This window comes from Cibotium barometz, chromosome 11 (assembly GCF_041138505.1).
Source record: "Cibotium barometz isolate CiBa-2024 chromosome 11, ASM4113850v1, whole genome shotgun sequence".
NCBI classification, from domain to species: domain Eukaryota; kingdom Viridiplantae; phylum Streptophyta; class Polypodiopsida; order Cyatheales; family Cibotiaceae; genus Cibotium; species Cibotium barometz.
Window position 1 is genome coordinate 33749816 of NC_141056.1, and position 25206 is coordinate 33775021.

The 25206-nt window shown below is 42.2% G+C and overlaps 1 protein-coding gene across 1 annotated transcript; it reads left to right on the top strand.

The window, feature by feature from the left end:
• The first annotated feature begins 19348 nt into the window (after nt 1-19348).
• LOC147634085 (pentatricopeptide repeat-containing protein At2g39620-like) lies at nt 19349-24517 on the top strand. Its single transcript, XM_086805191.1, has one exon. It carries the CDS (start codon nt 19887-19889, stop codon nt 24339-24341), a length of 4455 nt encoding a protein of 1484 aa, XP_086661317.1. The 5' UTR covers nt 19349-19886; the 3' UTR covers nt 24342-24517.
• The last annotated feature ends 689 nt before the right edge of the window (nt 24518-25206 follow it).

Here is a 25206-nt window from a genome sequence, read left to right on the forward strand (position 1 = left end):
TAACCTCTCCAACCTCTCTACCATATGTTTGTTATGCCTCTTGCCACGTCTTTGTCGCTCGTCTCTCTCTCTCTCTCTTCTCACAACTTCCCTACTACTTTCTCCACTCATCCATCTAACTCAATTAATTCCCCTCTCAACTCCATTCTATCGTTTCATCTAAATAATGAATTACTTCTTCTATGGTTGGTAGGAACGTAGAGGTTTCACTCACTAACAGTTGTTGCAAAGGTCTTACTATGCTAGAGAAATTTTTTATAAACCTTTTAGAGTATGCTAGAGTATTCTCCCTATGACTCCACGTAATTCAAGCTATGTAATGGGTATATCCACTATTTTCTAAATATCGCACCCATCCATAACTTCTCTCCTTTTCCAAATAACTCTTTAACTCTAGTCTTATCGTCTTGATAAATAAAAAGTAGTAACCTATTGCATATAACTAGCCATGGCCTAATGTCTTTAAAAACTAAGAGTAATACAATCCTAATAGTCTCATCCCACTCCCAATCATAATGATATGATATTTGTACAACGTTGTAAATTACTCTCTTTGCAAATTAGAATTATGTAACTAATAAAATATAAACATGGCTAGGCTCTATTGCAAAGGGTTCCCAATGCTTTGTATGCTCTAAATTCACTTCTAAATTTTCTCCACGTGCTTCTATTGACCAACTCTTCCTACTCAAATCAAGTATTTCTAAAATTGTAGGTCATTAGGGAGATGTGAAAAATAATTGGTCAAAAAATCCGCATTATAATCACTCATACTAAACTACCCCTTGTTATAGCATTGCTAGGACTCTTGGTAGATGCACAAAAATGACACACGAATACTCCACCCTAAAATAGCTCTCTTAACAGTGTTCTAGCTAGCCAAGTATTAGGCTATTACGCTATGTAAGGGTTAATTAGGTGATAATTACCATTTATTCATACATTAATATAATACTTCTTTATGGTCCTTAAATATAAATTTGCCTTCCTAGATACTCTTAATGCTAACATTATCATTTGAGCACTGAGGATAATCCCATGCTACTTAAACAATAACACAACCTACGTATGTGAAATGAAAAATCTTCATTTTATAAGCACACACATGAAAAACACATCATTCAACATTTATATTCCACTCATACACTCCTCATAATAGAATTAACCTTTATCTTTTTTAACCACATAGAGATCCCCACAAAATATTCAATTACCTCTTAAACATTCTTAATTGTGATTATTTTACAAAGTAACCACTATTAAGTCTAAAATATTTAGCCAAAAATAAGAATTTTCTCTGTTCAAAGTACCCCATATTCTTTATCCATTTCTATTTATTAACCCTCAAACAAATCAATAATTAATCCATTTTACACTATAAATATATTTTAGTTTCACTTTCTTTTATACCATAATAGATCATTAAAAATAAGCATGAGTACTAATTCAACTCCACTCTTAGATCTTTAAGTATCATGAGATATAAATTTTATGAAATTAAACCTAAACATTAAGAAAAATAAATTTTATTTTCTAGAAAAAATAGATCATTAAACTCTTTATAAAAACTCTTCTATGTCTAAAACACCTTCTCTTAATTTTTGGTTACTAGGGAGAATTATTTACTAATTACTACTAATTATTTAAATAATTTGTAGACTATTAAAAAACCATATAATTTTTGGTTACTAGGGAGAATTATTTACTAATTACTACTAATTATTTAAATAATTTGTAGACTATTAAAAAACCATATAAATCACTAATTTTGATTAGTAAATACCATTATTAATTACCCAAAGTTTTTTTACAAATAAAAAGGTATTAAACCCATCTTTGATAAACCATACTGCTTAAATTCTATTGTTTACTTACTTTCTTTAAATATTATTTAAAACAACACATATTTTTAAAATTAATTAGTAAATATGCTTCAATAATTATGAAAATTTCAAGTTAAGCTTTTATAAACATGATACAACTCTTTTTCAATCCATATCTTAAATATCGTTACTAAAAATAGTACTTCCTTTGTTAATTACAAAATTGACAAAATTAGTGAAAGAGATTCAATCAATCATTAAACTCATTGTAATAAGGATGTAAGGCTTCAAATTTGTTTATTTAACTCTACCACATCATTGATATTAATATTTTCACTAATTAATCATTAAAATACTTAATAATCCATAAATATGCATACTTTCGGCACAAAACAAGAAGAATCTTCAATTTTGATCGGTTTGAGTTGTTGTTTGGATTGCTACCGCACTAGGAACTCCAAAGAAAGCACTCCTTGTCTTCCAAATCCAAAAATTTTCCCAAAATAAACCACTAGTTTCTCCAAAGATTGATTAATAACATTCTCTAGTTACTGCACTAACCTACCCTTTTGCAATATGATGAAAACTCGTAGGAAATGGAGAAAGAAGGTAGAAATTCCATAAGCAATAGATAGGGTGCATAGATAATGACCAAAATCTATCACCAATGCTCAAGAAGGCCAACAACAAGCCTACGTGACACTTACCTCCCTTCTTTGGAGACAATACCATGGTCGAAACACATTCCGAATTCCCCACAGAAAAGATAAATCCCACTTTCAAAACTCGATCAAACAAATCTTCAAGGTATCATGTTGCACGGTCCCCAAACTTTGAAGTTTTTATACCGCATGCTTTGCTCAGGGGATTTAAATCTATCTTGTGCTCAATTATAGTCATTCTTGTCGAAGAAGATTCATGTACTCCATAGCAAAGAGTTGGGGAAAATCATCAAGCATATCAAGTTAATCCTCCTTCTCTTCGTTCGTTCAAAGAGGATCCAAGCATTTTTCATCGTTAGTCCTCGTCTCATGTGTCAGCATGGTATCCCTATCCAAAACATCAAGATGGAGGACCCTAAACACATCCATAGAAATCTTGATGAGTGGAGAATCCTCTTCCTCATCATCATAAGAAGGGATTGTAGCATCGGTGTCATACTCTCCACTATCACAGGAGGCCTTCTCCTCCAATTCTTGGGCTTGCCCACTTTTAATGTTGTACCTTACTTGATGATCACCATATTGCATAAGAAAATCTCTCGTCTTCCACTATGGGGTCATGTTTACTTGTCACATATTCAAAGCCATTCCGAAGATAAGAGGGTAAGCTGCTTGATCCGCCTTAGTGTAGGAATAATCTAAAAATCCAAAGGCCCTTGCATACCACATATATCAATGCTAAGCTTCTTAATCACCCCAAGAACTCTCACCGAGAATCATTAGCCAACTTTATATGAAAGGGAGAAGCTTCATGGCAAGGAATCCCAAGCTTTTCCATAGTAGGTTGACTCATGATGTTTACATCAATGTAGACTCCATGAATGGTAAAACCCTAAATAATAACATCAATATCATTGGCAAATCATCATGCAAATGGATCATAGCATCACTTGCCTCTTGTGAACTCCCTTGGATTGTTGTCGCTTGGATGATACTAATACCTTATGACCATTGTTTCCTTATACTTGGACTAATAACCAAAAGCTATAGAAGAGTCATGTAAGGCCTACCATGACCAAGCTCAAAATCATCACCTTATCCAATCTTCCTTCTTGATTCCTTCCTCTTACATTTCCATGTCGCATGAGAAGTCTCAGCCTCTTCCATGTTTGCCTCCACTTGAGCATGAGTTTTTTTACCCATAAGAACCTCCACCTAGACTTGCTTGTGGTATAGAGGATGGATATGAAAAGATGCAGGGGGGAAGAGAGCTTGAGCTCTTGCAAGCACACACACACACTCACAAAACCCTAATAGAGAACACACAAGGTGAGAGGCTGAAAATCTTCTTCTTCTCTACTCAACACTCAACACACCATATACAAGAATAAGAGTACACACAATATGAAAGGTACTCAACCAAATACATACACGGGTTCTCTATAGTGTGAACCCGACTAAATGAGCTGGCGCTATAACTATGCCAGTCTCTAGAGTGGCTGTCACACAGCCTGTCATCCCACTGGCCGCATATCTCCCATGATCTCACCAACCATGCCAGTGGTGTAAGTGTGGGGCCTATCCCCCAGGCGGGTCATCAGTGGCCACCGCCTCACTAGACGAGCTCGATATCTCAACACTCCCCCTCGAGCTCAACTCCATCTCATGTACACCAAGCGAAGCCCTGAATCTGCGGAGCTTCTCTGTACCCAATGCTTTGGTGAAGATGTCAGCTACCTGATCCTCTGTGCTGACATAAACAAGGTCAAGGTCTCCTGCCAAGACCTTCTCTCTGACGAAGTGGTAGTGGACCTCTATGTGCTTCGTACGAGCATGAAAGACTGGGTTCCTGGCCAACTGTATACTGCTAATGTTGTCACAGAAAATGACAACTTGTCTATCCACTGATAGACCCAAATCTGCAAGTAGCTTTCTCAACCAAGCTACCTCACATGCTGCCATAGCAGCTCCTCTGTACTCGGCCTCCGTACTCGATAGAGCAACCGTAGGCTGCTTCTTGCTGCTCCAAGTCACAGCAGCACTCCCCAAAGAAAACATGAATCCACTGGTAGATCTTCTATCTGAGATACTACCAGCCCAATCAGCATCTGTGTACCCATGTACACATATCTCTGTCCCAGTCTCATAGAATAGTCCACAATGTAAAGTAGACTTCACATACCTCAGTATGCGTCTGACAGCATCCAAATGCGGTTTCCGTGGAACCTGCATAAACTGACTCACCAACCCAACAGCATAGCTCAAATCTGGTCTGGTGATCGTCATGTAGATCAAACTTCCTACTATGCTCCTGTACATAGTAGGATCCTCCAAGATCTCTCCTGAATCTGCACTCAACTTGCCATTCTGATCCAATGGCACAGAAATAGGCTTACAGCCTGTCATACCATACTTGGACAACATGTCCAAGCCATACTGTCGCTGCAGTAATCCAATACCATGTGGTGACCTAATCACCTCAATGCCCAAGAAATATCTGAGCTCCCCCAGATCCTTCATCTCAAACTTCTGTCTTAGCAAGATCTTTACATCAAAGATCTCTACATCATGGTCCCCCGTAATGATCAAGTCATCTACATAGATGACAACAAGCACAACCCCTCTATCACCATGTCTCACATACAATGAGAAATCTGCATTGGCTACATGAAAGCCAATAGTGACAAGATATTCAGAAATCTTGTCAGACCATGCTCTTGGTGCTTGCTTTAAGCCATACAAGGCTTTCTTCAACCTGCAAACATGCTCGGGGTGACCCACATCCTCATAACCAGGTGGCTGCAACATATACACCTCTTCTTGCAAATCCCCATGCAAGAATGCATTCTTTACATCCATCTGATGTAAAGACCATTGCTTTGACGCAGCCATTGCTATCACAACTCTCACCGTTGCCATCTTGGCAACTGGGCTGAAAGTTTCCTCATAATCAATCCCATATGTCTGCGCATATCCTTTGGCTACCAATCTAGCCTTGTACCTGTTTATGCTTCCATCACTGTTATGTTTAACTTTGTACACCCACTTGCATCCAATGGCTTTCTTGCCTTCTGGCAATTGCACTAAATCCCAAGTTTCATTTCCATATAGTGCATCCATCTCCTCATCCATAGCTTTCTCCCAACACACATTTCCAACAGCCTCATCAATGCATGTGGGCTCAACAACCTGCACAACCTTTGCCATATATGCATAGTGATGTGCCACATAACCATCATATGTAAATCTCTGCACAGGGTTCTTCACTCTCCCTGATCTTCGCAGCTTTTCATTCATGGCTTCCATAGCCTTCTTTACACCAGGTGTTCTCATAGCTGGGATCCCAAGCTCCTCATCAAGGCTCATATCTGAGCCACTAGACTCTCCATCAACATGAGAATGCCCTGCAGAAATGTCAGGCATACCAAGGGGCTCAACCACTTTCTCTTTTCCTTTACGTGATGTACTAATCACATTTGCAGGACTGGTATTATGACGCAGCTTGCCACTCCATGGTCTATCAACAGACCCACTAGATGAGGACTCTCCTGGTCCACTCAAAGACTGTGATTGCTGACCTGCATTCTGTGCAACCACACTTCCACTCACATCAGCCCCAACAGCTTCTTTTTCAGCAGCATACCAGCTGCTCATCTCATCAAAAACAACATCCCTGCTTACCCTCAACTCACGTGTAGCAGGGTTATAACACCTGTATCCCTTTTGCTCAAGGGAATATCCAATAAACACACATTTTTCAGCTTTCGGATCCAGCTTAGTTCTGAGCTCATCTGGCACATGCACATATGCAATGCATCCAAAAACTTTCAGATGAGATAAATCTGGTTTTCTGCCAGTAAACCTCTCCTCTGGAGTTACATCATGTATGGCTGCAGTTGGAGTCCTATTCATGATGTATACTGCTGTAGAAACAGCCTCAGCCCAATAGCAATGCGGCATATTCTTCTCTTCCATCAATGCTCGCGCAATCTCAGCAATGTGCCTATTTTTTCGCTCAGCAACTCCATTTTGCTGCGGAGTGTATCTGCATGTGAACTGTCTCCGAATACCATTCTTCTTCAAGAACTCAGAGAACTCATTGGAGAAGTACTCTCCCCCTCCATCTGACCTTAGGCACTTTACATATTTCCCTGTTTGCTTTTCAACCAAAACTCTGAAATTTTGAAAGTGAGTGAACACCTCACTCTTCTCCTTCATGAAATATACCCACACTTTTCTTGTGTGGTCATCAATGAAAGTGACATAGTACCTGCAGCCTCCCATAGACAAGGTCTTCGTAGGACCCCATACATCTGAATGCACAAGATCTAGTGCATTTCTGCTCACATATCTATTACGTGGAAACACATGATTTGTTTGCTTCCCAAATTGGCATGCTTCACATATTTTCTGCATACCTTCCACCTTAAATTTTGGCAGCCCTGTCACGATTCCTTTTGTCTGCATAGACTTCAATCTCTGAACATTTACATGTCCAATTCTTTTATGCCATATGTCTGTGTCTGCAACAACTCCTGAACCATTTGCAAACATTGCAGCACTCATTTCAGGCATGTCTACATTCAACGTAAACATTCTGCCCACTCTGTTGCCTTTTGCAACCAACCTGCACTTGTCTTTAAAATCTTCAACATAACACCCATCAGGGTTAAACCGAACCTGCAAACCCTGCTCAATCATCTGGCCAACTGAAACCAGATTCTTTGTTATGTTCGGTACATGAAGTACATCTGCAAGGTACTTCACTTTGCCATCCTGCATAGACAATGGCACATCTCCAACGTGGGCAATTGGATGAGCAGTGTCATCCCCTGTTTCCACAAAACCTGGTCTTTCCGGGTTTTTCATCTCCTTAAACCACTCCCCATGACTCGTCATGTGGTTTGAAGCGCCTGAATCCACATACCATACATTATCTTTTTGTGCTGCATCAACATTTTCAGACATGGCATTCACGACATGCTGCATAACAAACAACCTCTCATTATCCTCATTATTTCTGCTTGAGAATGCATAGTTGTTTTGCTGCACTTTCCCATTTTGCATGTCAGCCTGCTTCTTATAACATTCAGACTGCACATGTCCAGGCTTACCACAATAATAGCATTCACGTGCATCATTATATTGCCTTTGCCAATTTCCACGGCCTCTTTGACTCCCCCTGCCTCTGAATTTGCCTCTTCCACCTGCGTGTTGTTGTTGTTGTTGATTCTGGGACTGTTGTTGTTGTTGCTGCTGCTGGCCATAATTCTGATTACCTGTTCGGCCACCTCCTTGACCGCGTCCACGGCCTCCTCTACCTCGTCCTCTTCCTGAACTCGTGTAGAAGGCCTGTTGCTCTGAACTGTTTTTGCTTTGTGAAGACTATTGGTCTTCACCCAAGTTCTTCTCTTCGATAATCAGCATAGACACCAAATCTGTAAAGTTGGGAATGTTTTCCCGAGTCTGAATAGACGTCTTGAACGCCTTGTATTGTGGCCCGAGACCACGTAGACAGACTTCCACCTTGTCATCATCATCTACTGACACACCAATAGATGCAAGGGATTCCACAATACCCTTTATCTTCAGCGCATAGTCATTCACAGACATGCTCTTTTTCTCCACAGTATGAAGTTCATTCTTCAACTGTATCTTGCGTGCCTTGGTATTTGTTTCATAAAGCTTTACCAAGGTGTCCCACGCCTCCTTGGGGGACTTGGCATCCTGAATGTGCCCAATCATGGTGTCCTGTATACTAATGGAAAGCCAATACATAACCTTCCTGGCTCCTTGGTTCCAGTCTTTAAACTCTTTCACATCTGCAGCAGCAGTCGGATTTATATCCGGTATCTTCGGTGCCTCTTCATGCTCACCTTTTATGTAGTCCCAATAACCTTTTCCCATCAGGAAATTTGGCAACCTGAACCTCCAAGCATGGAAGTTATTCTTATCCAGCTTCTCAGCCACAATCTGTGTTATGCCATCATTAGACATCTTGCCAAACACACAATTTTACCAGAAACTGCACTCTGGTTTTTCTGCACAAATGCTGTATTTTCTGCACAGCGGTACTGTAGCCCACTCAAATGTCACAACCAGTGACCTCAATGCACATACATACACCCAATGGCAACTGTAGACCTCTTTGCAGCACCCACAGTGTCTGCACAGTCAATCTGTCTTCCTGCAGTACTTAAAACAGAGTTCTGCAGAGAATCGATGACTTACCCGCAGTGCTCGAAATCGCCTGCTTTCCGAAAAACGGAGGTCCAGACGCGCCCGAAACGCGTTTTCGACCCGAAAAGTGTAGTCCAAAGGACTGTATAGTTGCCCTATAGCTTCACTCCCGCGAAGAAAGCTCCTCAATCGGAGATCGTTTGTCGGTGCCTCCCGTAGAGCTCCCGACAAGGGTGTAGTCACCAACACAAATAGGGAAGAGTAGTTGAAGCTCTTACCCTCGTACCGCTTCTTGTGGTTCTCTTGCTTGCAGCTCAGCCCTTAGCACGAACCAGGCTCTGATACCATGAAAAGATGCAGGGGGGAAGAGAGCTTGAGCTCTTGCAAGCACACACACACACTCACAAAACCCTAATAGAGAACACACAAGGTGAGAGGCTGAAAATCTTCTTCTTCTCTACTCAACACTCAACACACCATATACAAGAATAAGAGTACACACAATATGAAAGGTACTCAACCAAATACATACACGGGTTCTCTATAGTGTGAACCCGACTAAATGAGCTGGCGCTATAACTATGCCAGTCTCTAGGTGGCTGTCACACAGCCTGTCATCCCACTGGCCGCATATCTCCCATGATCTCACCAACCATGCCAGTGGTGTAAGTGTGGGGCCTATCCCCCAGGCGGGTCATCAGTGGCCACCGCCTCACTAGACGAGCTCGATATCTCAACAGGATACGCTTCCGAGAGCCTTGGATAATTATGATCCACATGGCCATGTTCTCAACAATGAAACACTCCACTTGGGCTACCCCCTTCTCTATGTTGGGTATTTGGGTTGTTGTTGCTACAATAACTAAACTCAAATATTAGAAAACTCAACAACCAAATGATCAATGGAACTCTCACCTTGAGGAGAAATAACTAGTGTTTGTGTGGGATCTTTTTTCGAAGATGGTGGAGGCCACAAAGACAACCGCATCTTCATCTCCTCCTCGACAAGCCGAATGGTATCTTGAAGAGTGGTCAACCTTCATCCTTGAATCTTGCTTTATAAAGCATCAATAAAGCAATTTAGCTTCACAAATATAGCCTCAAGGCTAGGAGCAGTGGGTTGGGCCAATGTTTATTCTCCTTGAGCCACCACGCTCAAAATAAGAATGTTTGTTATTAAACTTTGCCATGAACTCATGTGCATAGATTTTGTAGGAGCTTTTGATAAATGCTGAATTTCTACCCATAACTTTGTAGGGCTCTCAACTGCCCAAACCTCGTATGGAAAGCCTATACCAATGCATCCTAATCCTAATGAATGGCTTAGGGAAAAGAAAATCAGCAATCCTGACAAATGGCTTAGGATAAAGAAAAGCACCAACTCGAGCATCATCCTCAAGCCAAAATTTAAAGTTTCATATGCATTCTTAAACACTCCATCTATCTTTGACACTCAACTTTGCAAAAAACACATTCACAGACAAAGGACTATTGGGGTAAAATACATCACCATCCATGCTATAAAAAAGATAGAGAAATCACCATAAACTGAGATTACTCGGCAATCCACATCAAAGAGAGGCTTTCACACTCGCCGCACCAAAAATGTGATGTGTTTGAGGATCTATGTGAATGCATCAATTTGTGTTCGTTTGGAAGCATCAAGAGGGTATTTCCTTGGCTAGTCTACATGCACACCATTGGTAATAATTGTTGAGATATCGAGCTCGTCTAGTGAGGCGGTGGACACTGATGACCCGCCTGGGGGATAGGCCCCACACTTACACCACTGGCATGGTTGGTGAGATCATGGGTGATATGCGGCCAGTGGGATGACAGGCTGTGTGACAGCCATTCTAGAGAGTGGCATAGTTATAGCGCCAGCTCATTTAGTTGGGTTCACACTATAGAGAACCCGTGTATGTATTGGTTGAGTACCTTTCATATTATGTGTACTCTTATCTTTTATATGGGTGTTGAGTGTTGAGTGAAGAAGAAGAAGATTTTCAGCCTCTCACCTTGTGCGTTCTCTATTAGGGTTTTGTGAGTGTGTGTGTGCTTGCAAGAGCTCAAGCTCTCTTCTCCCCTGCATCTTTTCATGGTATCAGAGCCAGGTTCGTGCTAAGGGCTAAGCTGCAAGCAAGAGAACCACAGGAAGCGGTACGAGGGTAAGAGCTTCAACTACTCTTCCCTATTTGTGTTGGTGACTACACCCTTGTCGGGAGCTCTATTGTCAGGAGCTCTACGGGAGGCACCAGCAAACGATCTCTGATTGAGGAGCTTTCTTCGCGGGAGTAAAGCTATAGGGCAACTATATTGTCCTATCGGACACAAAATTTTCTGGGCCGAAAACGCATTTCGAGCGCGTCTGGACCTCCGTTTTTCAGAAAGCAGGCGATTTCGAGCATTGCGGGTAAGTCATCGATTCTTTGCAGAACTCTATTTTAAGAAGTGCAGGAAGACAGATTGGCTGTGCAGACATAGTGTGTGCTGCAAAGAGGTCAACAGTTGCCATTGGGTGTATGTATGCACATTGAGGTCACTGGTTGTGACATTTGAGAGTACTACAGTACCGCTGCAGAAAATACAGCAGTTTGTGCAGGACAAACCAAAGTGCTGTTTCTGGTAAAATTGTGTGTTTGACAAGATGTCAAATGATGGGATAACCCAGATTGTGGCTGAGAAGCTTGATAAGAATAACTTCCATGCTTGGAGGTTCAGGTTGACGAATTTCCTGATGGGAAAGGGCTATTGGGACTACATAGAAGGTGAGCATGAAGAGGCACCGGAGATACCGGACATAAATGTGACTGCTGCAGATGTGAAAGAGTTTAAAGACTGGAACCAAGGAGCCAGGAAAGTTATGTATTGGCTCTCCATTAGTATACAGGACACCATGATTGGGCACATTCAGGATGCCAAGTCCCCCAAGGAGGCGTGGGACACCTTGGTTAAACTCTATGAAACAAATACCAAGGCACGTAAGATACAGTTGAAGAATGAACTTCATACTGTGGAGAAAAAAGAGCATGTCTGTGAATGACTATGCATTGAAGATAAAGGGTATTGTGGAATCCCTTGCATCTATTGGTGTGTCAGTAGATGATGATGATAAGGTGGAAGTCTGTCTACATGGTCTCGGGCCAATATACAAGGCGTTCAAGATGTTTATTCAGACTCGGGAAAATATTCCCAACTTTACAGATTTGGTGTCTATGTTGATTATAGAAGAGAAGAGCTTGGGTGAAGACCAACAGTCTTCACAAAGCAAAAACAGTTCAGAGCAACAGGCCTTCTACACAAGTTCAAGAAGAGGACGAGGTAGAGGAGGCCGTGGATGCGGTCAAGGAGGTGGCCGAACAGGTAATCAGAATTATGGCTAGTAGCAGCAACAACAACATTCCCAAAATACACAACAACAACAACAACAACAACACGCAGGTGGAAGAGGCAAATTCAGAGGCAGGGGGAGTCAAAGAGGCCGTGGAAATTGGCAAAAGCAATATAATGATGCACGTGAATGCTATTATTGTGGTAAGCCTGGACATGTGCAGGCAGAATGTTATAAGAAGCAGGCTGACATGCAAAATGGGAAAGTGCAGCAAAACAACTATGCATCCTCAAGCAGAAATAATGAGGATAATGAAAGGTTGTTTGTTATGCAGCATGTCGTGAATGCCATGTCTGAAAATGTTGAAGCAGCACAAAAAGATGATGTGTGGTATGTGGATTCAGAATGAAGTCTATGTAGACTAAAGGAATTGTGCGGGCTGCCAAAATTTAAAGTGGAAAGTATGCAGAGAATATGTGAAGCATGCCAATTTGGGAAGCAAACAAAGCATGTGTTTCCACGTAACACATATGTGAGCAGAAATGCACTAGATGTTGTGCATTCAGATGTATGGGGTCCTATGAAGACCATGTCTATGGGAGGCTGCAGGTATTATGTGACATTCATTGATGACCACACAAAGAAAGTGTGGGTATATTTCATGAAGGAGAAGAGTGAGGTGTTCACTCACTTCCAGAATTTCAAAGTTTTGGTTGAAAAGCAAACAGGAAAATATGTAAAGTGCCTAAGGTCAGATGGAGGGGGAGAGTACTTCTCCAATGAGTTCTCTGAATTTTTGAAGAAGAATGGTATTCGGAGATAGTTTACATGCAGATACACTCCGCAGCAAATGGAGTTGCTGAGCGAAAAAACAGGCACATTGCTGAGATTGCGCGAGCATTGATGGAAGAGAAAAATATGCCGCATAGCTATTGGGCTGAGGCTGTTTCTACAGCAGTATACATCATGAACATACATGATGTAACTCCAGAGGAGAGGTTTACTGGCAGAAAACCTGATTTGTCTCATCTGAAAGTTTTTGGATGCATTGCATATGTGCATGTGCCAGATGAGCTGAGAACTAAGCTAGATCCAAAAGCTGAAAAATGTGTGTTTATTGGATATTCCCTTGAGCAAAAGGGTTACAGGTGTTATAACCCTGCTACACGTGAGTTGAGGGTAAGCAGGGATGTTGTTTTTGATGAGATGAGCAGCTGGTATGCTGCTGAAAAAGAAGCTGTTGGGGCTGATGTGAGTGGAAGTGTGGTTGCACAGAATGCAGGTCAGTAATCACAGTCTTTGAGAAGACCAGGAGAGTCCTCATCTAGTGGGTCTGTTGATAGACCATGGAGTGGCAGGCTGCGTCATAATACCAGTCCTGCAAATGTGATTAGTACATCACGTAAAGGAAAAGAGAAAGTGGTTGAACCCCTTGGTATGCCTGACATTTCTGCAGGGCATTCTCATGTTGATGGAGAGTCTAGTGGCTCAGATATGAGCCTTGATGAGGAGCTTGGGATCCCAGCTATGAGAACACCTGGTGTAAAGAAGGCTATGGAAGCCATGAATGAAAAGCTGCGAAGATGTGGGAGAGTGAAAAATCCTGTGCAGAGATTTGGCACATCACTATGCATATATGGCAAAGGTTGTGCAGGTTGTTGAGCCCACATGCATTGATGAGGCTGTTGGAAATGTGTGTTGGGAGAAAGCTATGGATGAGGAGATGAATGCACTATATGGAAATGAGACTTGGGATTTAGTGCAATTGCCTGAAGGCAAGAAAGCCATTGGATGCAAGTGGGTGTACAAAGTAAAACATAACAGTGATGGAAGCATAAACAGGTATAAGGCTAGGTTGGTAGCCAAAGGGTATGCACAGACATATGGCATTGATTATGAGGAAACTTTCAACCCAGTTGCCAAGATGGCAACAGTGAGAGTTGTGATAGCAGTGGCTGCGTCAAAGAAATGGTCTTTACATCAGATGGATGTAAAGAATGCATTCTTGCATGGGGATTTGCAAGAAGAGGTGTATATGTTGCAGCCAATGTTGCAGCCACCTGGGTATGAGGATGTGGGTCACCCCGAGCATGTTTGCAGGTTGAAGAAAGCCTTGTATGGCTTAAAGCAAGCACCAAGAGCATGGTCTGACAAGATTTTTGAATATCTTGTCATTATTGGCTTTCATGTAGCCAATGCAGATTTCTCGCTGTATGTGAGACATGGTGATAGAGGGGTTGTGCTTGTTGTCATCTATGTAGATGACTTGATCATTACGGGGGACCATGATGTAGAGATCTTTGATGTAAAGATCTTGCTTAGATAAAAGTTTGAGATGAAGGATCTGGGGGAGCTCAGATATTTCTTGGGCATTGAGGTGATTAGGTCACCACATGGTATTGGATTACTGCAGAGACAGTATGGCTTGGACATGTTGTCCAAGTATGGTATGACAGGCTGTAAGCCTATCTCAGTGCCATTAGATCAGAATGGCAAGTTGAGTGCAGATTCAGGAGAAATCTTGGAGGATCCTACTATGTATAGGCGCATAGTAGGAAGCTTGATATACATGACAATCACCAGGCCAGATTTGAGCTATGCTGTTGGGTTAGTGAGTCAATTTATGCAGGTTCCACGGAAACCGCATTTGGATGCATTGAGATGCATACTGAGGTATGTGAGGTCTACTTTGCATTGTGGACTATTCTATGAGACTAGGACAGAGATACGTGTACATGGGTACACAGATGTTGATTGGGCTGGTAGTATCTCAGATAGAAGATCTACCAGTGGATTCATGTTTTCTTTGGGGAGTGCTGCTGTGACTTGGAGCAGCAAGAAGCAGCATACTGTTGCTCTATCCAGTACAGAGGCCGAGTACAGAGGAGTTGCTATGGTAGCATGTGAGGTAGCTTGGTTGAGGAAGCAGATTTGGCTATCAGTGGATAGACAAGTTGTCATTTTCTGTGACAACATTAGCAGTATATAGTTGGCCAGGAACCCAGTCTTTCATGCTCGCACGAAGCATATAGAGGTCCACTACCATTTCGTCAGAGAGAAGGTCTTGGCAGGAGACCTTGATCTTGTTTATGTCAGCACAGAGGATCAGGTAGCTAACATCTTCACCAAAGCATTGGGTACAAAGAAGCTCCGCAGATTTAGGGCTTTGCTTGGTGTACATGAGATGGAGTTGAGCTCGAGGGGGAGTGTTGAGATATCGAGCTCGTCTAGTGAGGCGGTGGACACTGATGATGACCCGCCTGGGGGATAGGCCCCACACTTACACCACTGGCATGGTTGGTGAGATCATGGGTGATATGCGGCCAGTGGGATGACAGGCTGTGTGACAGCCATTCTAGAGACTGGCATAGTTATAGCGCCAGCTCATTTAGTTGGGTTCACACTATAGAGAACCCGTGTATGTATTGGTTGAGTACCTTTCATATTATGTGTACTCTTATCTTGTATATGGGTGTTGAGTGTTGAGTGAAGAAGAAGAAGAATGTCCAGCCTTTCAATAGTCCTTGAAAGGTGATGTTGAGAAGCTCGCACACAAGAGCACAAAAGCGTGCATAAACACACTTCAAAGAAAGGTCATAGTCACACCTTGAAAAACATATCTCCTCATAAGAAGATTTCTAAATTTTCAAAATAGGGAAGGCCTTTATTTTTTTTTGAAAAAAAATCCTTAAATAATGAATTTCTTAAAAAAGTAAAATAGCCGTGCAGATGTCCACCACTAGGGCTTGTCAAAGCCCAAGTGTAACCACATAGTTCGTTGTTGCATAGAAATAGTCTCTAGACATTGGAAACGACCATAAGGAGCCAATCTCAACACACAACTCTGTCCAAAGTGACCACCAAGCCACAACAACAAAAGCCGAAAAACAACACGCAGTGTGAACACCACACCACAAGCACATGGTAGCGATTTAAACCTGGGCTAACAAGAAAGGACTCTAAGGCTCTTCAACTAGCCAAGGTAACCCCATCAAGATCTAAAAAACCCCCAATACCTAACCTGATGTCGACGAGACAATTCCAAACGAAAAAGAGCAAAGCTGATGTAGATGAACATGGGTGTACGCACACATGTTTTTTGGTGAATCGTGCATTAAAAACTTGAGCAAAAAATTCCCATCACACTATGTCAAAGGTTGAGCTTTTGTATACAAGACTTAGTCACATAAGTATCTCATTGAAAGAGATAGCATATAAAGGATTGGTAAAGGGGTAGCCAAATGTTAAAGGTTGTCTGGACTATGTTAGCTTTTGTATACAAGACTTAGTCACATAAGTATCTCATGATTGAAAGAGATAGCATATAAAGGATTGGTAAAGGGGTAGCCAAATGTTAAAGGTTGTCTGGACTATGTTAGCCTTGTAAAAAAGTAAAGTCATCAAGAAAATCTTTCTTCAAAGAAGGATACATTTATCAAAATCCTTTGGAACTTATACACATGTATCTATGTGGACCAACGTAAATTTAAAGCATTAGAGGAGTAAGATTATTTAGGGAAGGTTTGGATATATTTTTTGAAAGCTAAAAGAGTTTCAACAACTCAAAGCAGAGATGGAAAAGAAAAGTGGTCTCAAGGTTAAAATCTTAAGAAGTGACAGTGGAGAATATATGTCATGCAAATTTGATGAATACTTAAAGCAACAAGGTACAAGGAAATTGACTCCAAGATGTACATGCCACAAAGGAATGGAGTAGCAAAAAGGAATATTTGGCATATTGCAGAGATGGCAAGAGCCATGCTATATGAGAAAAATATGCTAGACTACTATTGGGTAGAGGCATGTAATCATACGATCTTCTTAATTTATATATCGCCTATTATTGATGGATCCAAATACAAATCCAAAAGATAAGATCATTGGACATAATCCTAATGTGGTGAACTTGAAGGTCTTTGGATGCTTGTGTTATCCACATGTTCCATATGAGATACAAAGCTTGAGCCGTTCAGATGTGTATTCATTGGAATTGAAAAGGGTGTTTATAAATGTTATGATCCCACAAACAAAAAGATGTATACAAGCAAAGAGGTTGCCTTTGATGAGATGCATGGATGGTATGATAAACATTAAGAAGTCATCATCAAATATGAGCCAAATGCGTCTCAACTATCACACAAAGTGGCAAAAGAGGAGAAGATGTCTCATTGGAAAGGAGGAATTCACACTATCACTAGTGAACTAAGCACAAGTGCTACCTAAGAAGTGATTCCTCAAATTAATTGAGGAAGTGAAGATGTGGAAGAAATTTAACCTCGAAGGTTGACAAGGGTAAAGCATCTAGCGCAAAGGTTAACCTATGACTCTTTTATGGTTAAACATTATGCTTACATGACAAAGGTGATAGACTTAGAAGAACCAAAGAGGTTTAAGGATGCTATACAAAGCCATGAATGGAAAGCGGTTATGGATGAAGAGATTGATGCTCTTCAAGAGAATCAAACATGGAATCTTATCGTTCACAAGGATGACATGAAAGTCATTGGATGTAGATGGGTTTACAAGATTCAATACAACTCAGATGCAAGTCTAAATAGGTTCAAGGCAAGACTTGTTGTTGCTAAGGGATCTGTACAAACACATGGAGTAGACTATGAAGAAATCTTCACATCTATTTCAGAGATGGCTATGGCAAGAACAGTTATTGCTTTAGGAACAAATCAAGGATGGGTGTTTCGTCAAATGGATGTGAAAATTGCCTTTCTCAATTGTTACTTGAAGAAGGAGGAGGTTTACATAGCACAACCACAAGAATATAAAGATTTACATCATCCAACATATGTGTGTAAGTTAAGAAAAGCTTTATATGGATTAAAGCAAACACCTCGAGTAGCATGGTTTTATGGATTCTCAAATTATTTGAGAAACATTGGCTTCAACAACATTGACTTCACCTCAAGGAGGAGCATGGTTTGATGGATTCTCAAATTATTTGAGAAACATTAGCTTCAATAACAGTTATGTAGACCCTTCACTCTTTGTGAAGATAAAAGGAAGTAACATTATAATTTTGGTGCTTTTATTCGGATTATCTTATTTGATAGGTAATGATGAAGAAGAGAATGCTAAAATAAAAGCAAAACTTTATGCAGAGTTCAATATGAAAGACTTAAGAGAGCTTAGATATTTCCTTGGAGTGGAGATAATTGAAAGTGAGAACACATATGTGCTTTCACAAAGGAAATATGTCTTGGACATGTTGGAATGAATTGATATATTGCAAACCTATAGCCACACCCTTGGAAGTAAATGTGAAGCTTGAAGTAGACGGATCAATGAAACCACGTATAGACAACTTGTGGGAAAACTAATTTATCTTATAACTACAAGGCCAGATATTGCTCATGCAATTGGAGTGGTAAGCTAGTTTATGCAAAGCTCAAGAAAGCCTTACATAGATAGAGTAAAGAGAATCTTGAGGTATGTCAAAGGCATAGTGAATCATGGACTTCACTAATGGCGTGAAGATGAGTTTGAACCTCATACATATTATGATGCAGATTGGGTAGGTTATCCATCAACAAGGAGAAGCACAACGATTATGTGTTGCTCATTCTTGGACATCAAAGAAATAACCTACAATAGCCTTAAGTACTATAGAAACATAGTATAGAGCCTCAGCACAAGCAGCATGGATAAAATAATTATTTGCAAAGTTGGAAAGCTTGAAAGAGCCACTACCTAATAAGGCACCAAAAACTTTTTGCGGTGTTGTATTAATTAATAACTTTAATTTATAGGACTGAATTTCAAACTTTAGTAAAACATGAATTCCATTCTTTTTTTTTTGGGGAACAATAAAGTATATATATTAACTTTTGAAAGTCAGACCAACAATGAATTCCATTCTTTGTGAAAGGTGTGTTTCTTTTTTAAGGGTAATATTTTTTCTGTTAAACCCCCTTGGCGAAGCCTTCCCTAATATTTTTCTAATAAGGCACCAAAAACTTTTTGAGGTGTTGTATTAATTAATAACTTTAGTTTATAGGAATGAATTTCAACCTTGAGTTAGTAAAACATGAATCCCATTCTTTGTGAAAGGGGTGTTTCTTTTGCCAATGAGGTGATAGCTCACATGGTGAAAGTGTTTGCCTAGGATCAATAGGTCATGGGTTCAAAACCCCCCTTGGTGCTTTCTCGACAGCTTTGCCTATACGGGCAGATAATTAAGCGCTGCGAGTAGTAAAAAAGCGGTAATTACGGGAAGATCTTAGGCATAAGGCCAGTCGAAAAAGAAAAAAAGAAAAGAAAGAAAGGGGTGTTAAAAAAAAAAAAAAAGTAAAACCCGGCCATTTGGACTTCCCTGATATCATTCATTGAAATTCCATACTCAGATGCCTCGTATAGTCATTGAAATCCCTTACTCGGGTGGCTCATTTAGCCTACTGCTGTATTCGTCTCACTGTCTCTCGCTCGCGTGCCTCTACTGCTGTATTCATCGATCGATGTCATTGAAATCCCTTACTCAGGTGGCTCACATAGCCTACTGCTGTATTCGTCTCACTGTCTCTCGCTCGCGTGCCTCCACACACGAATGCATAGCAATGCGTGCACACAACGTTAGTTGCCCTCACAACCTATCATGCCTCAATGGTGTAGCGGAGATGCAGACATTACAAGCACGGACCGAGAGCGTGTGGAAGGATTTCTTGAAGGATCCCTCCCAATTCTGGGACACTCGCAAGTTGATCTCTTGATTACTCGCGCCTTTATCCTTACAGACGAACCCAAGGACCCCAGATTTCAAGCGGACATTTACCTATACGAGTTGCTATGGATGGGGGGCTGTTACAATCCTTGTTGGTTCAAGGACAGGCTTAAGCCAGAGGGAATGCGCAGAGAGCAAAATAAAAAGAAGCAAAAGAAGAAATGAAGAATAGTACCTGCGGTGCTTGGAGGGTGCTTAGTTTAGAGGAGTCACTTCCCTCCTTGGAAGAAGGGGTGCTGCCCCAGCCTTCCGTTGAGGACTTTGCATGCATCCTGCAAAACTGCAGGAAGGAGAGAGACAGAGTGAATGCACTACGCTTGCATGCCTACATGCGCAAAAGTGGGCTGGAAGCTCATACATCACTGGGGAACTACCTTGTCTCTATGTTGGTGGCAGTCGGAAGCATACATGACGCCCAGCAGGTTTTTGACAGATTGGTGTATCGGAGTGAGTTGTCCTGGAATTCCCTCATCACTGGTTACATTGAATGTGGGAAGCCAAAGCAGGCTTTTGCTGTTTACCAGAAAATGCAAATGGATGATTCTGTACATCCTAGTGGGCATACTTTTGTGGCCTTACTAAAGGCTTGTGCAAAGCTGAAAGATCTGGAAAGAGGCCTCAAAATACATTCAGAGGTTGCCAGAGTGGGTTTGCTTAATAGAAACCTTTTTGTTGGCAGCATCTTGGTCGATATGTATGCCAAATGTGGCTTGCTTTCCAAAGCACAGCAAGTGTTTGACCATCTTCCTGTTCGAGATATTGTCTCATGGACAGCACTTATGGCAGGATATGCTGAAGAGGGACATGGTAAGGAAGCACTCAAGTGTTTCGAACAGATGCAACTTGAGGGGGTCACTCCGAATGCTGTCACGTTTCTTTGCAGCTTGAAAGCTTGTGCCAGCATAGGAGCCACAGACAAGGGCCGAGAAATACATGCTGAGATTGAACGACAGGGGTTGCTAGCAAGAGACATTTTTGTTGGCAGTACCTTGGTAGATATGTATGCTAAATGTGGCTCGCTTGCCATAGCACAGCAAGTATTTGACAAGCTTCCAGTTCGAGATGTAGTGTCATGGACTGCACTGATCGCTGGATATGCTGAACACGGGCATGGTGAGGAAGCACTCAAGTGTTTTGAACAAATGCAATTCCAGGGTGTCTCTCCGAATTCTGCCACCCTTGTTTGCAGCTTAAAAGCTTGTAGCAGCATAGGAGCTACAGAAAAGGGCCAAGAAATACATGTTGAGATTGAGAAACAGGGGTTGTTAGAAACAGACCTTGTTGTTGGCAACACGTTGGTAGATATGTATGCCAAATGTGGCTTGCTTGCCATGGCACATAAAGTATTTGATAAGCTTCCAGTTCGAAATGTAGTCTCGTGGACTGCACTTATTGCAGGATATGCTGAACAGGGAAATGCTGAGAAAGCACTAAAGTGTTTTGAACTAATGCAACTCGAAGGTGTTCCTCCAAATGCTGTCACGTTTGTGTGCAGCTTGAAAGCTTGTGGCAGCATAGGAGCCGCTGACAAGGGTCAAGAAATACATGCTGAGATTGAAAGACAGGGGCTGCTAGAAAGAGACATTGTTGTTGGCAACACCTTGGTTGATATGTATGCTAAATGTGGCTTGCTTCCTAAAGCACAGCAAGTGTTTGATAGACTTCCAGCTCGAAATGTAGTCTCATGGAATGCACTAATAGCAGGATATGCTGAACATGCGCATGGTGAGGAAGCAGTCGATTGTTTTGAACAGATGCAACTTGAGGGAGTGTCCCCGAGTGCTGTCACGTTTGTTTACATCTTGAAATCTTGTGGCAGCATAGGAGCCATCGACAAGGGCCGAGAAATACAAGCTGAGGTTGAAAGACAGGGATTGTTGGAAAGAGACCTTTTTGTTGGCAGTGCCTTAGTCGATATGTATGCCAAATGTGGCTTGCTTCCCATAGCACAACAAGTGTTTGATAAGCTTCCAGTTCGAGGGGTAGTCTCGTGGACTGCACTAATTGGAGGATATACTGAACATGGGCATGGTGAGGAAGCACTCAAGTGTTTGGAACAGATGCAACTCCAGGGTGTGTCACCGAATGCTTTCACGCTTGTTTGCAGCTTGAAAGCTTGTGGCCAAATAGGAGCCTCATATAAGGGTGGAGAAATACATGCTGAGACTGAAAGACAAGGTTTGCTGGAACGAGATCCTGTTGTTGGCAGCACCTTGGTTGATATGTATGCTAAATGTGGCTCGCTTGCAAAAGCACAGGAAGTTTTTGACAGGCTTCCAGTTCGAAACATAGTCTCTTGGAATGCATTAATGACAGGATATGCTGAACATGGGCATGGTGAGGAAGCACTCAAGTGTTTTGAGCAGATGCAACTTGAGGGTGTCTCCCCAGATGCTGTCACGTTTGTCTGCAGCTTGAAAGCTTGTGGCAGCATACGAGCCATTGACAAGGGCAAAGAAATACATGCGGAGATCGAAAGACGGGGGTTGTTGAAGGGAGAACTTGTTGGCAACACCTTGATTGATATGTATGCCAAATGTGGCTCACTTGCCATAGCACAACAAGTGTTTGACAAGCTTCTGGTTCGAGGTGTAGTCTCATGGAATGCATTAATTGCAGGATATGTTGAGCATGGGCAAGGTGAGGAAGCAGTCGAGTGTTTTGAACAGATGCAACTCGAGGGTGTCTCCCCAAATGTTGTCACGTTTGTCTGTAGCTTGAAAGCTTGTGGCAGCATAGGAGCCATGGACAAGGGCCGAGAAATACATGCTGAGATTGAAAGATGGGGCTTGTTGGAAAGAGATCCTGTTATAGGCAACACCTTGATCAATATGTATGCTAAATGTGGCTCGCTTTTAAAAGCACAAAAAGTGTTTGACAAGCTTCAAGTTCGAAACGTGGTCTCATGGAATGCCTTGATTGCAGGATATGCTGAACATGGGCATGGTAAGGAAGCTCTTACGTGTTTTGAACAGATGCAACTTGAGGGTGTATCCCCTGATGCTGTCACGCTCCTATGCAGCTTAAAGGCTTGTGGCAGCATAGGAGCCACAGACAAGGGCCGAGAAATACATGCGGAGATTGAACGAAAGGGGTTGTTGGAAACAGACCTTGTTATTGGCAACACCTTGGTCCATATGTATGCTAAATGTGGCTTGCTTGCCATTGCACGTCAAGTGTTTGACAAGCTTCCAGTTCGAGACGTAGTCTCTTGGGCCACACTAATAGCAGGATATGCTGAACATGGGCATGGCGACGAAGCACTAAAGTGTTTTGAACAGATGCAACTTGAGGGTGTGTGCCCAAATGCTGTCACGTTTGTTTACAGCTTGAAAGCTTGTGGCAGTATCGGAGCCACAGATAAGGGCCAAGAAATACATGCTGACATTGAGAGACAGGGGTTGTTGAAAACAGACCTTGTAGTTGGCAACACCTTGGTGGATATGTATGCTAAATGTGGTTTGGTCGCAAAAGCACAGGAAGTGTTTGACCAGCTTCCAGTTCGAAATGTAGTCTCGTGGAATGCATTAATCACAGGATATGCTGAAAATGGGCATGGCGAGGAAGCAGTCAAGTGTTTTGAACACATGCAACTTCAGGGTGTCTCTCCGGATGCTTTTACATTTGTTTGCAGCTTGAAAGCTTGTGGCATTATAGGAGCCACAACAAAGGGCCGAGAAATACATGCTGAGATTGAAAGACATGGATTGTTGGAAAGAGACCTTTTTGTTAGCAGCACCTTGGTTGATATGTATGCTAAATGTGGCTCCCTTGCAAAAGCACAGCAAGTGTTTGACAAGCTTCCAGTTCGAAATGTCGTCTCATGGAATGTGCTTATGGCAGCCTTTGCCAAGCTTGGGCACAGTGAGGAAGCAGTCAAGTGTTTTGAACAAATGCAACTTGAGGGTGTGTCGCCGAATGCTATCACATTTGTTTGCAGCTTGAAAGCTTGTGGTAGCATAGGAGCCACTGAGAAGGGCCGAGAAATACATGCTGAGGTTGAAAGACGGGGGTTGTTGGAAAAAGGCCTTGTTGGCAACACCTTGGTCAATATGTACGCCAAATGTGGCTCGCTTGCCAAAGCACAACAAGTGTTCGACAACCTTCCAGTTCGAGATGTAGTCTCATGGACTACACTAATGGCAGGATATGCACAGCTTGGAGAAAGTGCAACTGTTTTCCATATCTTTGATAGAATGGTAGGAGAAGGTATAAAGCCAGATCCAGTCACCTTCATTGTTGTTCTCAGTGCATGCAGTTACACAGGTCTATTTAATAAGAGCCAGTTGTACTTTGAGGCCATGTGCAAAGACTATAGCATTGTTCCAACTCTTGAGCACCACACTTGCATGGTTGATCTACTTGGCCGTGCAGGCCAATTAGAAAAGGCATTAACAACGATCAAGAAGATGCCTTTCTGTCCTAATGTTGTGGTGTGGCATACTGTGTTGGGTGCTTGTAGAAATTGGGGAAATGTGGAGTTTGGAAAACTGGCCTTTGAACATGCAATGCGTTTGGATGAGAAGGATGCTGTAGCGTATGTCTTAATGTCTCACATCTATGCAAGTGCCGACTCACATGACGAAGTGACCAAGGTTGTGGCAACGAGGAGCTGAAAAACAAGCATAGAAGAGGCCTTGACACTGTTGGTGGTCTGACAACATTGCAGGAAATGTGCATTTGTTTTTTGTTTGGTAGAGTGGACATTTCCAAATCAAAAGTTTTGATGCAAAGCTAGAAGACCTTCCCCTCAAAATGAAAGAGGAAGGGTGATGCAAAGCAAGAAAGGTTATTTAGACGTCTGCCTTTCTATTAGCCTGTTCACCACCATGAGAGCGATTGGCCATAGTTTGCTCCTCTTGTAGAAGCAAGCCCACAAGCTCAAGTATCGAGCTGGAGCTCCCGCTTCCCCCCTGCGCACCTGCAGTTCCCAGTCTCCTAGCCCCCTCCTTGTGCCCCCTTTTCCTAGCCCTCTGCTTTCCCCACCTGTGCGCAGCTCCCCTCTCCCCGCGGCTTCCTGCCAGTGTTGTCCACCTGAGGAAGCACACCCCCCCCCCCTCCCCCGCACGGCTTCCTGCTAGTGCTGTCTGCCTGAGCACACATTTTGAGGGCAAAAAGACGAGAGGACCAGATGTGCGAGAGATCAGAGCAAATCAGCATGAAATGGATGAATGAGAGCATGTATAATGATGAATGTAATCCAGTACAAGAGGCCCTTTGATGTGAGGTGACTCTGAGTAGTAGACCGACGAAGAATCAAAGATGAGGTCGGAGCTGAAGCACGGTCGGTGATGAAGGCTCGCGTCGGTGGATGCGGTGGCACTCCGAGGTAGTAGATATTTGTAGAACGCAGGGATGCCGGCTCTGGTGACGAGGGTGCTGCTGTACCTGAGGGTGTAGACTCTCGTGACGAGGGTACTGCGGCACCTGGAAAAATGCAGACTTGTATAGGTGCTGCTGATGTCATATGGGCCTGAATGG

Excerpts from the sequence above, each read along its gene's own strand:
- LOC147634085 (XM_086805191.1), top strand. The coding sequence starts at position 19,887 with ATGAAGAATAGTACCTGCGGTGCTTGGAGGGTGCTTAGTTTAGAGGAG.